The sequence below is a fragment of the Notechis scutatus genome, chromosome 2 (assembly GCF_049901735.1).
Source record: "Notechis scutatus isolate UNSWTSFEM ecotype Mainland chromosome 2, rNotScu1.2, whole genome shotgun sequence".
Classification (NCBI taxonomy): Eukaryota; Metazoa; Chordata; class Lepidosauria; order Squamata; family Elapidae; genus Notechis; species Notechis scutatus.
The window spans coordinates 182720125-182733855 of record NC_142010.1 but is presented as its reverse complement, the minus strand read 5'-3'; the positions used below and the strand labels follow the sequence as shown (position 1 = coordinate 182733855).

Sequence of the window (13731 nt, the reverse complement as noted above, 5' to 3'; positions counted from 1 at the left end):
AGATTTTTTTGAACTGCTTTAAGTTACTTATGCAACTTTTGAACTTATTTTCTATTTTCCATGTAAAAACTGAGCAGAATTAGCCTGCAATACTGCTTTCTAACCCACTGTGCCACCACAGCTCTTAAGCAATCAGAATAAGTCACCATTCCCATCACATTTGAATTGTAACTACAAATACACTTGTTTTTAATGTACCTCCTGAACACATTTTCCAATATCTTTCTTCCAAAATACACAGACTTTTTTTTCCGGCTCATCTCTACATTATATAAATTACTAGAGAGGTTATCTGGTTTGTTAAACAACATAACTCATTTCTCAGAAACTATGTGGCAGTGCAATCTTCTTTGGAATAAGGACCTTTCGTTAATAGGAAAGATTGTGATGCAATATCAATTTCCTGTATCATTCCATTTAACCAGTGATCGGCACATTCTGTTACTACACAAGGACTAGCATTATTGTGCCTGGCATCCTGTACAGTATTTCTTAGATATCAAGAAACATCTCAACCACAAATACGAGGTGGTCTTTACCTGCATACACACTAACTTCAGGCTTTATATTGAGCAACTACTGTTAGAATGTACTATGAAAGGGCAGTTTGCTCTGAGTCGATTTTGTCTTCAAGCAAAATGCAATAAATGCACCAGATGTGAACACCCCTTCCCCAGCTGGGTAGTGCTTCCAAAAAATAACATTTCCCATGTTCATGGAAAAGAAACCAGCCTTTTTTTCCTCCATAGAATTGAAAAAGAGCAATGTCATTTTTCCACTTTAAGCCAAAATCTGTCTCTGTAGCCACGTTTCTCTTCTGCAAGGAGAATGTTGCTCAAGGCTGATTCTGGCGTCTTGGTGGCCTGTTCTACACGTGAAAGTCACTTTGAGAAAGCCGCTGCTTCATAGGCCTCACTGAAAAAAAAGGTAGGGTATGTCTGAAGCCATAAAATTAGCAAGATAGAGAACTACAAAACAGCTCCATTTGACAGTAGGTTCCCCAATCAAAATCAAACACAAGGCTGCTGGCAGAACTACCTTGATTTTCATCCCTGTGAGAAACCAAGGAGAACGTCCAGAGACAATATTAGCAGTTCCTTGTTACAATCCTTGAAAAAGTCCAGTGGGAAATTAGATCAACTCTCCTTTTTCCTCAAAGAAGATGGGAAAGAACAAAACGGGGATAGTAACTTTCTCTCTAAATGAAGAATATGTGGTACAGAATTTTCAAGCACCACATTCCTATCTGAAGTCCCATTTGTTCAAGTTTTGTTGGATAACATTGCTAATTTGGTGCAAGCGTTACAGGTATACAAATAAACCACTGGACAATAACCCTATGCCAAGCTGAATGTTTCTAGAGTACAGAGAGCAAACCAATGACATGCGTGTCAAAGGTGATATGCCACAACGTTTTGAGTGACACACCACCAGTGTGATTTGAGTGATTCACCAATACCTGACAATAACTATTCTGTGTTACTAAAGAAACTGAATAAAAACACAAGAAATATGTGACCCTGCACCAGTCAGAACTTAAAATGGATTCTCGCCATCTATGTTCTCGCATGCAGACTGTCAGCTTCAGAATTGTGATTGGTGATGACATGAAAGGGTAAATGCAAAATGTGATAGGAAATGTAGCAGTTCTGTTGTCTTCCAAATGCTGCACAGGGTGATGGCTTACACTCATTTTCAAGGTGCATGCACATAGGATATCTGCATCTCCAGTCTCCAAAATAAGCACATTATCAGTGATCGTGTGAAATCAACTTTTGCAATTATGTAAATTTTGTTGAATTATAAATGAATACGTAAAGAATTGTTTCTCTTTTATTCAGGAGGAGGGGGTAACACAGCAGCAGCGTCAAGTTAAGACATTTTCTGAATTTTGGACATGCTGAACCCAAAAGGTTTGCCAGCACTGTTCTAAAGAGCCCACTTTTTCATGAAATGCAATAAAATCTCCTGACCTTTTGCTTAACCTTTAATTATGCTTTAACACCTAATGACTAAAGAGCACAATTAATCCGCCACTGCCTTTCCTCAAACAGAAAGACTACATGCAACCAAAAACTGCACAGTTGCTAGATAAAAATCTCACAAACAGCTACAACTTAGCAAAAATATCATCTTGACAGAGTTGTATTTGTGGGAGAAGCAGAAGTTGGTAACTTGGAGACAAACAGAACAGCCCAAATAGTTGCAAATGATCCTAAGTCATTCAAGGAAGAAACAGCACCGCAGACTTCCTCTTCTCTCATCTCTGCAAGATGGTTTATGCAAAATGAATATTTGTCAATCAGGACAGATGTTTATGTCATCTTTGCAATATGTTTATAATGTTATGTGTCAATTATTGCATCATATGATTTATTGAAATTATTGGAACTTTCAATTTCCCTCAAAAGTGTTTGTATCAACTTGACAAATATCTGAGACATGCCTACTTCTACATCACAGCATGAGCTAAATATTCTGCTTTTCTACATTGGAATTTGATTATGGATTTTCTATGGAATTTGAACCCCTGCTACTGCATTTGAACCCCTGCTAAAGCAATATCAAAGGTAAAGTCATCAAGTTAAACTTGACTTCTGATAACTACATAGGTATAACCATGCAATTTTCTTGGCAACTATGTTTTCCCACTGCCTTCCTTTTCAATATTTTTCAACTTCCCAGTTTACCATCGGCCTTAGAATTCCCAGGTTCAACCCTCCTTCATTTCGGAACCTAGACAAAATTAAAGAGATGTTGAAAACCAGCAGCTTTAAGAATAAGCTAAAATACTTCAGTTCTCATGTAATCATTTCTGCTCTTTATGGATGAACTAAAACAATTCAACTTTCTTAAATTTACAACTAAAGAGAACAAGAATAATTAATAGCTTCCATGTTATCCTGTGATACTTAATACCTTGCTAAAACGTTGAGGTATTATCACTACTTTGAATCTTTCAAGTTCCCTCTCCAAAATTAGCTGTTAATGAAAGCCTGTAATCACCTAAACCAACATTTATTTTAGAGGGAGAGAAAAATCATTAAGTTTTCTGTGTTGATTTAAAATATATAGATTTACCTCTGGCCAATATCCAGCATCAGACTGGAGTTACTATAATTAACTTTCTCCATATTGATACTGGCTAAAAAGGATAAAGCAACCTACATTATCAGATTTAAAAGTCAAGCAGTATTGATGTTCACTCTGGCAGCAGATGAGATATAGTTCTTCTCAACTTACTCTCGATAAGTGTACTCCTATGTGAGGCAAGTTGATGCAATAGAATCTGTGAACTGTTTAAAAAAAAAAATCAAGCGTTCCCTTATTCAACCTATCTAGATGGTACCTAGATGGGACTTCAAGGGATCCTTCTGTTAAAGTACTGAAGTTTGCAGATGACACAACAGTCATTGGCCTCGTTAGAAATAGTGATGAGTCAGCATGTAGACGGGAAGTTGAACAACTTGCCCTGTGGTGCAGCTGTAACTATCTGCAAATCAATATGCTTAAATTGGTAGAGTTGAGAGTGGATTTTAGGAAGAGCCCTTCTATTTTACCACACTTACCATATTCAATAGGGCAGTATCAGCAGGAGAGTCCTTTAAATCGTGGGGTTCTATTATCTCCCAGGACTTGAACACTTAACATTAGAAACATCATTAAAAAGGCACCACAAAAAAATGTTCTTCCTGCATCAGTCAGGAAGTTCAGACTGTTCCAGGAGCTATTGATACAGTTTTACAGAGGTATTATTGAGCTTGTCATATTTCTATAACTGTTTGGCTTGGTATAGCAACCAAATAGGACAAGAACAGACTCAAAATGATAGTTAAGACTGCAGAAAAATTCATTACAACCTACCTGTCTTCCATAGAAGACCTCTATATTGCACAGGTCAGAAGGAGGCTGAAGAGATATCTGAAGACCCCTCACATCCTGGACATAAACTGTTTCAACTCTCCTCAGGATGACACCACAGGGCATTACAGGCCAAAACATTTAGACACAGGAACATTTCCCCCCCACCCCTCAGGCCATCATTCTGCTGAGCACTTAATTTTCACAGTGCTATACAATGTCTATGTATTTACCCAAGCAGTATCCTTATTATCCTTCTTACTCCCCTCAATTGGTATTATTATGATTATCATTATTCTGTTGCTTTGCATGTACACTGAGAGCTTCTACCGTGTTTCTCATATACTGTATATACTCGAGTATAAGCCTAGTTTTTCAGCCCATTTTTTGTGCTAAAAAAAACCCCCCTCGGCTTATACTCTGAAATTCAGATTCCCCTCTGAAAAAAAATGGTGTGGAGCTCTGGAGCTGGGCAGCCGCTTCCCTGCTTCCGTGTTTCCTTTGCAACTTGTAATCATGGGGGTAATCGGAAGCAGAAAAGTTCTTGCATGAGGATATATTGTTTTTTCTTTTTTTAACTGTTTTTAGGGGGGGGGAAAGACCCACCATCATGTGAGAATGCTCAGACACGAAATCTATCCTCCCGAAAATAAGTGTGTGTGTGTGTGGGATTTTAACAGAGGGAAGACGTAGGGAGAAGGCAAAAGCAACGGAAGATCCTTCTGGGGAAACTGAGGGGGAGACTCACCCTTGGTCCAGATGAGCCCCTTCCCCGCCCTAAGGAAGCAGAGGCAGCCAGCAAGGGCAGGCAAGCCCCACTTCGTGGACTCCAGCCGTCCTCGCTCCCACCCAAAGCCACGAAGTCCCCCAATCGCGCAGCCCAGATTCGCCCTCCCCTCAGGGGGCAGCAACGACGCCCGGTGTTTCCCGAGACAAGAAGCTCTGCCATGCAATGAAAGCGCCCTGGCTCTAGGCTCGCGGGCTCAGAAAACAACGTGAGCCGAGGTGGCTTCAGCTCCGCTTGGCTTCGTTTCCTCAGCCCCAGCTGCTTTCAGTCCACTCAGGAGGAGGAGGAGGTGGTGGTGTGGTGGTGGCTCGCGTTGTTTTCTGAGCTCTAGGCTCGCAGGCTGTCCTAGAGAAAGTTTTTATTGGTATCTATTTTTATTTTTGAAATTTACCAGTAGCTGCTGCATTTCCCACCCTCGGCTTATACTCGAGTCAATAAGTTTTCCCAGTTTTTTTGTGGTAAAATTAGGTGCCTCGGCTTATATTCGGGTCGACTTATACTCGAGTATATACGGTAATAAGGCAGGGTCTTTTTTTTTTTTTTTTGAGCCCCGAAAAAATGGCTAGGCCGTCTTTTCGGGGGTGACTTAATTCCCCCCCCCCTTGCATCTTCAGGCAGGCGGCGACGGCTTGGATGTTGACCTTGGCGTTGGTGGGGCACTTCATATTGGGGCCAACGCAGGCAGCACCATATCTGAGTGTGCAACAAAAGTACTTCCTAATGGCAAGCCCCCCCACCATTCCCCCCATTTCGCATGTTTTAATATAGGCCTTAATTTGGGGGGGAGGGACTTAATTTCATTTCATGCCTATAAAACATGCTGGGACTTCCTATTGGGGGAGGCCGTATTGTTGGAGAAACAGGGTATACTGGAGACAAACGCCTTGTGTGTCTAACCACACTTGGCCAAATAAAGTATTCTATTCCTATTCTACTCCTATTCCTATTTCTTATTCTTATTCCTATCCCTATTCCATTCTACACTGGGGAAGTCTGATCTAAAGTTCTTGGAATTCCAACCTCTAAACAAAGGATGAGGAATCTGGACTTCCAGTACTACATTTTTAAAAATATTTTATGTTGGTTGGAGCTACTAAGTACTGGTTTGGCATTATCTAGTTTTCACTCTTGTCTTCAACATTAGAAGTGGTCCTCGCTTACCAACTACCTCAATTAGGAATTATTCAAAATTATAAATATAAATATAAATAAAAGTATAAATAAAATAAGTATAAATAAAAACAGCTTTGCGTCAATCCTGGCTTGTAACAAGAAGTAGTACTGAAGAATGCTTTAAAGCAGGTGTGCCAAACTCAATTTCATTGAGGGCCACATGAGAGTTGTTTGTCCTTGGGGGCAGAGGGGGCTGGGCGTCTGTGGCCGGGGGGACATGGCCAGCTTGCCGTCATGTCGGGGGGCGCCTATGGTGGCCCAAGCACACTGCCAGCAAAAACAGGTTTCCGAGCTTCGTTTTTGGCTCCAACGGCCTCCTACAACCCTCTGCCAGTGAAAACTAAGCTCGGGAAGGCTGCTCATGGCCCTCCCAAGCTCCATTTTCGCTGGCAGAAGCACCGTGGGCCAGTCTTTTGCTGTTTCCAAGGTGGCCCTGTGGGCCAGATCTAAGCACTGCAGATCCAGTCTGCAGGCCTGGAATTTGACACCCCTGCTTTAAAGTAAAATCTCAAGCTGAAATCACATGTTTTGCTTAATAACCAAATGACAAATGATGCTAAGTCCTTGTTAGAGTCAAAAGTTTCCAGTTAGCGATCACAGCACTTTGTGAGAGAGTTGTTGGTCTCAATTCTGGAAATACGACTTCAGCAACAGAGTGGTCAATGTCTGGAATACTCTACCTGACTCTGTGGTTTCTTCCCCAAACCCCAAAAACTTTAACCTTAGACTGCCTACTATTGACCTCACCCCTTTCCTAAGAGGTCTGTAGGGGGCATGCATAAACGCACCAACGTTGCCTACCATCCGTCCTATTGTTTATTTTTCTTATATGTACCCATTTCGTGTATGCATAACTATGTATATACTTATACCTATTATCTTGTAAGTGATTGACAAATCAAATCAAATAAATAAATAAAATACTTGTATAGGTAAATTCCTGAGGGACAATGAAAACACCATTCCCTCCAATATCCATAGTTGTTTTTTAACATACAGAGGACCAACATCAAAGTCCGGCTTACACCATGCTCTTTCTCCTACTCCAGCAAAGAAATATTTTCTTACACTTGGGTCTATAAATTGCAATATTATCTAAATAGAAAGAGAGGAACATTTGCTAAAATAGCGCCCCAGACCAGTAAGATTACAGGTAGTCCTTTCCTTATGAATTGGAACTACTGGTAGAATTTTGGTTACTAAGCAATGTGTCCCTTAAGCATGTCATCATGTGATCAGATTTTCCATAGTTGTTAAGTGAATCTTGTGGTTAAGTGAATCACACTATCATTATGCAATCCAACTTCCCCCACTGACTTTGCTTGTCAGAAGTAATCTGGCAAGGTTGCAAACCAGGATATCACAAGGCCAAAGGATGCTGCAACCATTGTAAAAACAAGTCAGTTGCCAAACACTCGAATTATGTTCATATGACCTTGGGGGTGGTACGATGGTCACAACGTCAAGGACAGATGACGTCACTTTTTTTCACCAGTGTTGTTAACTTCAAACCATCGTTGAACAAATGGTCAAAACTTCAGGACTATCTGTACAGCTGCATACTGTGGTTATATTGAACAAATGCTGCTTGAAAAGAGAACTGTGCCCCTTGATAGCAACACTACACACTTGCAGCTTCCAACTGTGTTAATCCAGACCATTTGGAAGGTAGATCTATGGAGAAAGTCTTTCCCCAGGAATACAAGGCTAGGTACACTAGTTCAGGGGTCTCCGACCTTGGCAACTTTAAGCCTGGTGGACTTCAACTCCCAGAATTCCCCAGGCTGGGGAATTCTGGGAGTTGAAGTCCACCAGGCTTAAAGTTGCCAAGGTTGGAGACCCCTGAACTAGTTTATAGCAAAAGTTGCAAAGCTGGCTCTTAAGGAATAGGTTAGGTCTGTCTTCACATTCGCAAAATGAATGCAAACCTGTTGCCTGTCCACATGCCAAACTTATTTGATAACTCAGCAAAAACCATGCAGAATTGTTCATATAAGGCATCTGCTCTGTGATTGCTGTAATTATCTTGTCTGTACAATAACCTCAGTTAAGGATCTTGTTTTTTTAATTGTGGTTTCCAAATTGTAAAACAAAAACATGAAATGAACATTTCTTATTCAGTTCGTTTGTTTCCATCACCAATGTTGCATTAGTTTATCAATCAATAGTTGCAGCATTCATTTATCAATCACGTATGATCCCTATTGACAATACTGCCTGAACAATTAAGGTCATTCATTCATTAGCTGTTTGGCTGGTTACATGCTGGAGTCCGGTTTTATTTTACTACAGCTGGCCTGGTTTAAATTAACGGTTTATGTATAGCATTGTGGTTTTATCATGCTGGAAATTATAGGCTGTTTTCTTATTATCACCAACTTTGGGAGACTGAAATGATGAATAACGGCTTAGAAATACTTGTTATAAAATACATTAGTCAATACAGGTACCATTTCTCAAGAAACAGCCATCAACTATGAAAATTAGGTCATGGAAGTTTGCCATAATATCATATTCTTACAGTTAGCAGAAGAACTAGAGAAGGAATGATGGTATGTCTCAGTCCTAAATGCTAACCATAATATTACTTGTTGTACACATCCTGCCCCACAGGCAATCTACAAAGGAGTAATATGTTGCCAAACATGATTTCAGATCAGCTGATAAAGGAGCATGGCTGGCAAAGCATCAGTCTATATTGTCTCAAAAAACATCACCAAAGACCATGTTATCCCAGCAAGCCTGGGGACTCCAGGGGTTGGGTGAACTCATGAGTAGCTCCACTGTTGTTAACATCCTGCCATCTATTATTCTTTTTTGCTCAGTTGTTTTTATTGTTTTAAATGCTTTTTAATAATGAATTTAGACAACTTTTATATTCATTATTTTATTAGATTGTTGCACACTACCCATAGTCTGTGAGATGGGCAGCCATATATAATAAATCTGAATAAAAATAAATCATGGTTTAAAATCTGCAAGAGGTCAGTCCACAGAACACAGAGCCAAAGACAAAATACACTACTTGCTGTTGGCCTTTTCCAGTATTTTAGGTCAAGCTATTCACAAGCTATTACTGCAGTCTAACAATGGGGCACAGAAAAAAAAGAAGACGTGGTTATCCTTACAACCTTCTCTTGGCAACCCGGGAAATAAAAAGCAGATTACTATTTACAGCCATTCCTATTGGTCTTTTCCCCGTTTTTGACAAAGATGCAGTGACATCATCCTCACATGGACTTTCACTGATGAGAGCACTCAAGCAACCAGCTGAGTAGCAGCTGCTTCTGCAAGGAGTAATTACTCTGCTTATTCTCCTTCAGTGGAAGTGGGCTATTAAGCAGCACAGCGTCTCCTTTTATTCTCTTTATTGTCTCACCATCAGTTGCTGGGGGGGTCAGCCCTATCCTTCCTGTTCTGTTAAGCAAAGAGAAGATTATCAGCAAAACTTTACAGAAAGGTGCAAGGGGAACAGTTGCAGACTATGGCAACAAGTTCATTGCTCCATCACAACTACTCCGTGAAAGAAGCATAGTAGTAGTTAGTGTTCAGGAGAAGGAAGGAGGAGGAGGAGGAGGCATGGCACAAAGACCCAATTCTCCTTGTAGCACATAGTGAAGTCAAGTGGGGAAAGGCATGAGCAGCTACTACCTTCATTTGACTTCAGTTTCCTGCCACTTCATTGGAAGCAAAGCCTTAGATTAAGAGAAATGGAGTGTTGCTCCCTTCTTTTCTCTAGGCTGTTTTGTTGTTTACCTACCCTCTGCTAATATTTGCATCTTTTCTTTCCAAAGAAAAACTAGCGTATCAAACATCTTTTTATCAACTATACAATTACACCTCCTCTTGAAGCTATTAGGCCAGGGCTAGCCCTGAAAACATGTCAGGTACCACCAATGAATACAAGCAAGTAATTTACTCGACCCTTTTAAGTGTCACCGATACAGAGATTGCTTCACCACCATGTTTACAACATACTCCTATGAGATCAGGGCAAACTTTGACAGCGAAACCGAGCTCTGCACCAACCCCCAAAGAGATTCGTGAATCCCACGACGGGTATAAACATACTGACAGGTAACAGATCATCAGTTGGAAGGGACCTTGTAGGTCATCTAGTCCAACCCGCTGCCCAAGCGGGAGACCCTACACCATTTCTGACAAATGGCAGTCCAATCTCTTCTTGAAAGCCTCCAAGCTCCACCACTAGCACGCATGATGGACTTTCGCAGGACCCCTAAAACCAGCAAGCCCTGCAAATAAAAAAGCGACGCCGATCTGTACGGAAACTTGCGCTCCCCCCAGCCGACAAAGGTGGCTGCCACGAGGAGAACAAGATCAGCCAAGAGCGGATCCAAGAGCAGGAGCCCCACCATTTTGGCTCAAGGGAGAAGTAGCCCCCACCCCGGGCCACGTTTGGGTCGCTACCCCGAAATGCAACAAAAGCTCCCGCGCCTTCCCATAGCCCAAGCCGGAGGGCCCTGCGGGAAGGGGGAAAAAGGCGCTCTCGCCACACTACCTTGTCGGCAATGCTGCGAGGCAGTGGCAAATCCGGGCTGGGCGTCAGTTCCACGCTGAGCTCCTCGCTGCTGGAGGCGGCCAGCGGGTGCGGGATGTCCTGCAGAGATTTGGGTCCGGACGAAGGTAGCGCCTTGGGAGTCCCCGCCCCGCCATCCCCAGTTACAGACATGGTAGAGGCGGAGCAGGGGCGAGCCGAAGGCGAAGGGGAGCCCTCCGCAAGCTTCGCCTGCCGCTCAGAGGCCGCTGGGGCTCAGCCGGGGAGCGGCGGGCCTCTGGAAAGCCGCCTCCGCTTTTCCACGGGAGGCAAAGGCGGAAGGGGCGCCGGCTGCTCCGCGGCCTCGACGGCAGCTTTGCAACGGCAACGCCGTCACCACCCGCCTCCTCCCGCGACCACAGGACTCCCTTCCCTCCCTCGCCGAACGAAGTCGCGGAAGATACAACGCGGCGGCGGCGGCACCCGGAGCAATTTCACCCGGGGAGACTCCGCCCTCGGCTGAGAGTGGGAGGCCATAGGCGGAGGGGGATCTGCCGCCTAAGCTGTTGCTGCTGCTGCTGCTGCTTCCTTCGCGCGTTGTCGCCCCCGCGCTCGGCCGCCGACTGCGCCTCCTTCCCCCGACTTTCTGAGGGACCCTTGGCAAACGCGCAAAGCCACCCAATCTTGCGCCGGGCCTGTTTGGAGGCCTTTGCATCGGGCCTGGCTGTGACCTGCAAGACTGGTCTTTGGGTAATAAATAAGCCCCTCCTGGCAATAACAGCATCTTGGACACAGTGTGCGCCCCCGCCTCTCTTCTCCCCCCCCCCTCGCCATCCAGTTTGTGGACTACCAATCCCATCATTTCCACACAGTGTTGGATTGGAGAGATTAGTAGGGGAGGTTCAGTCCACCTAAAAGACTTAGTCCCAACCGAGTTTGCTGGAATTGGATATGTCTGGTAGTTCAATGAAAAGGATTAGGGTTGGTGACATGATAACAGTGTTCCAATATCTAAGGGGCTGCTACAAAGAGAAGGGGGATCAACCTATTTTATTTTATTTTTTATTGATTTGATTTGTCAATCGCTTACAAAATAATAGGTATAAGTGTAAACATGAGTAAGAATACAGAGAATAGGTACGATTAAATGGGGACAATAGGACAGGAACAGGAGGCCTGATGGTGCCCTTATGCACGCCCCTTACAGACCTCTGAGGAATGGGGTGAGGTCAATAGTAGATAGTTTGAGGGTAAAGAAGTGGAGGTTTGAGGATGTAACAACAGGGAGTCAGGTAGTGCATTCCAGGCATTGACCACTCTGTTTCTGCAATCAAGTTTGGAGCTGTTAACACTGAGTTTGTATCTGTTGTGTGCTCTTGTATTGTTGCGGTTGAAGCTGAAGTAGTCATTGACTGGTAGGACATTGTAGCAGATAGTTTTGTGTACTATTCTCCAAAGCATCTGAAGCAGAGGTGGTATTCAGCAGGTTCTGACCAGTTCTGGAGAACCAGTATCGGGAATTTTGAGTAGTTTGAGCAAATACCACCTCTGACTGGAGATTTTACAATATCCTTCCCCTGCCACGCCCACAGAACCAGTAGTAAAAAAATTTGAATCCCACCACTGATCTGAAGGCAGGACAAGAAGCAATGGATGGAAATTAATTAAGGAGCAAAGCAACCTAGAACTAAGAAGAAATTTCCCGAGTTAGACAATCAGTGAGACAATTTGCCTCCAGAAGTTGTGAATGCTCCAACACTGGAAGTTTTTAAGAAGAGATTGGACAACCATTTGTCTCAAATGGTATAGGATTTCCTGCGTAAGCAGGGGGTTGGATTAGAAGACCTCCAAGGCCCCCTTCCTATTCTGATATTCTGTTCTGTTATTCTAATACATTTCATCTACCGTAGTCAAAAAGAAAACTTGGGTTAAGAGGAAAAAGTAGGCAAATTTTCATAGGAAGAATATCCTTTCCCCCATCATGTCACCCTTGGGCTGCCAATTCTAAGTAAAATCAATCTCAAAAAGTTCTTTCTGCTCCATAAAAATCCATATGTGAAACACTTGAATGAATGGGTGACTTGCCAGAAGGCATGGCCTCAGGAAGAAGAACCCCTGGTGATGATGCATAATTGCCTTTAAAATAAGGTTTCCCATTTATAAATTGAATTACTCTCATCTGTGTGTGCTTCACAAGTAGATGTTGGCTGAGCTCAGAAACTAATCAAGATTGAGTCTGGTTAAAACTGGGTAAGAGACCGCCTGAGATTTACAAGGCTGTTGACTACTCTTGGAAGTGAAAAATGGCTATGAAGAAAGCAGCAGTAACCATTTTCTGAAAATACCATGGAAGTAGATTTCTTAAAGAAAAATCATAATATTGGCCTTTCCAAGAAAATTGGAAAATATTATATTGTGCAGAAAGAAATATAACAGAGAGCAAAGCTGGTTGAACATAATTTCTCAATCCCTCTGGAAATCACCATTAATTTGTCTCCTGAATGGAGCAGAATATCACCTGAGTTAATTAGTGCTGCAAAGGTCTTATTTAATCTTCAAACTGCCCTCTAAAAAGGGACAGGGAATTTAAGACACATATATTATGTATAATACAAAGGCAACACTGTTGGGATGAGATGTCAAAAAAAAAAAAAATCAACATGGGAGCTGCAACCATGCAATTAAATCTCATCTTGTTTTTTAATATGTGAGAGAGGTCTGTAGGGAAAAAAACAAGAACAACCCCAGGGGGACTGATTAAAGCATACCAGAAAATTTAACCTTATAGATGGCAGCTGTTATTTTTTAAAAGATGAGCTTTGGAAGGAGGAGGTCCATCGATGAGATCAAATCGGCTCCCTTCCAGGTCCATACAAAGAATGGAGATAACGTATTTTTGAAATATAAAATGGGCATCTGTAAATAAATTCATGTTTTGCCCCATCTCTGCTTCAGTGGGGGCAGATTAAGGAAAAGATCTGAAATCCAAGGTAGTGTACATGATTTTGATTGGCCTCAAAAGTTAAGCTGGTGTCTGGAGGTTTTCAAGAAGAGACAGGACAACCATTTGTCTGAAATGGTATAGCAGGGGGCCTCCGAGATCTCTTCCAATTCTGCTTTTCTGTTATTCTTATTATGGGTAGCTTCTCTTTAGTTCAAACAATTTATTCAGTTTTTTTGTAGGACGACTTCTTGAGAGAAAAAATGTTGAAACACAATATTCAGCAATATGCCTTCAAATATCGAAATAAGAACATAGCAACAGTCCTGACTACCTACAAAATGTTTTTATTGTTTCAAACTATTATATAACTTATATTGTATCGTTCAGTTGTTTTATATTGTTTTAACTGTAAGCAGCCCAGAGTCATATATATGAGATGGTTAGCTATATAAATGGAAATAAAAGGTACCA

General features: G+C 42.2%; 1 protein-coding gene across 1 annotated transcript in view; it reads right to left on the bottom strand.

Annotated features, from left to right (window-relative positions):
* Positions 1-13724, bottom strand: part of SNX30 (sorting nexin family member 30) — a 32736-nt gene extending 19012 nt beyond the window's left edge. Inside the window, exon 1 of the mRNA XM_026672300.2 lies at positions 10341-13724. Coding sequence (XP_026528085.1) covers positions 10341-10511 — 171 coding nt within the window. The 5' untranslated portion in view covers positions 10512-13724. The remainder of the gene's footprint in view (positions 1-10340) is intronic.
* Between the last annotated feature and the right edge of the window lie 7 nt (positions 13725-13731).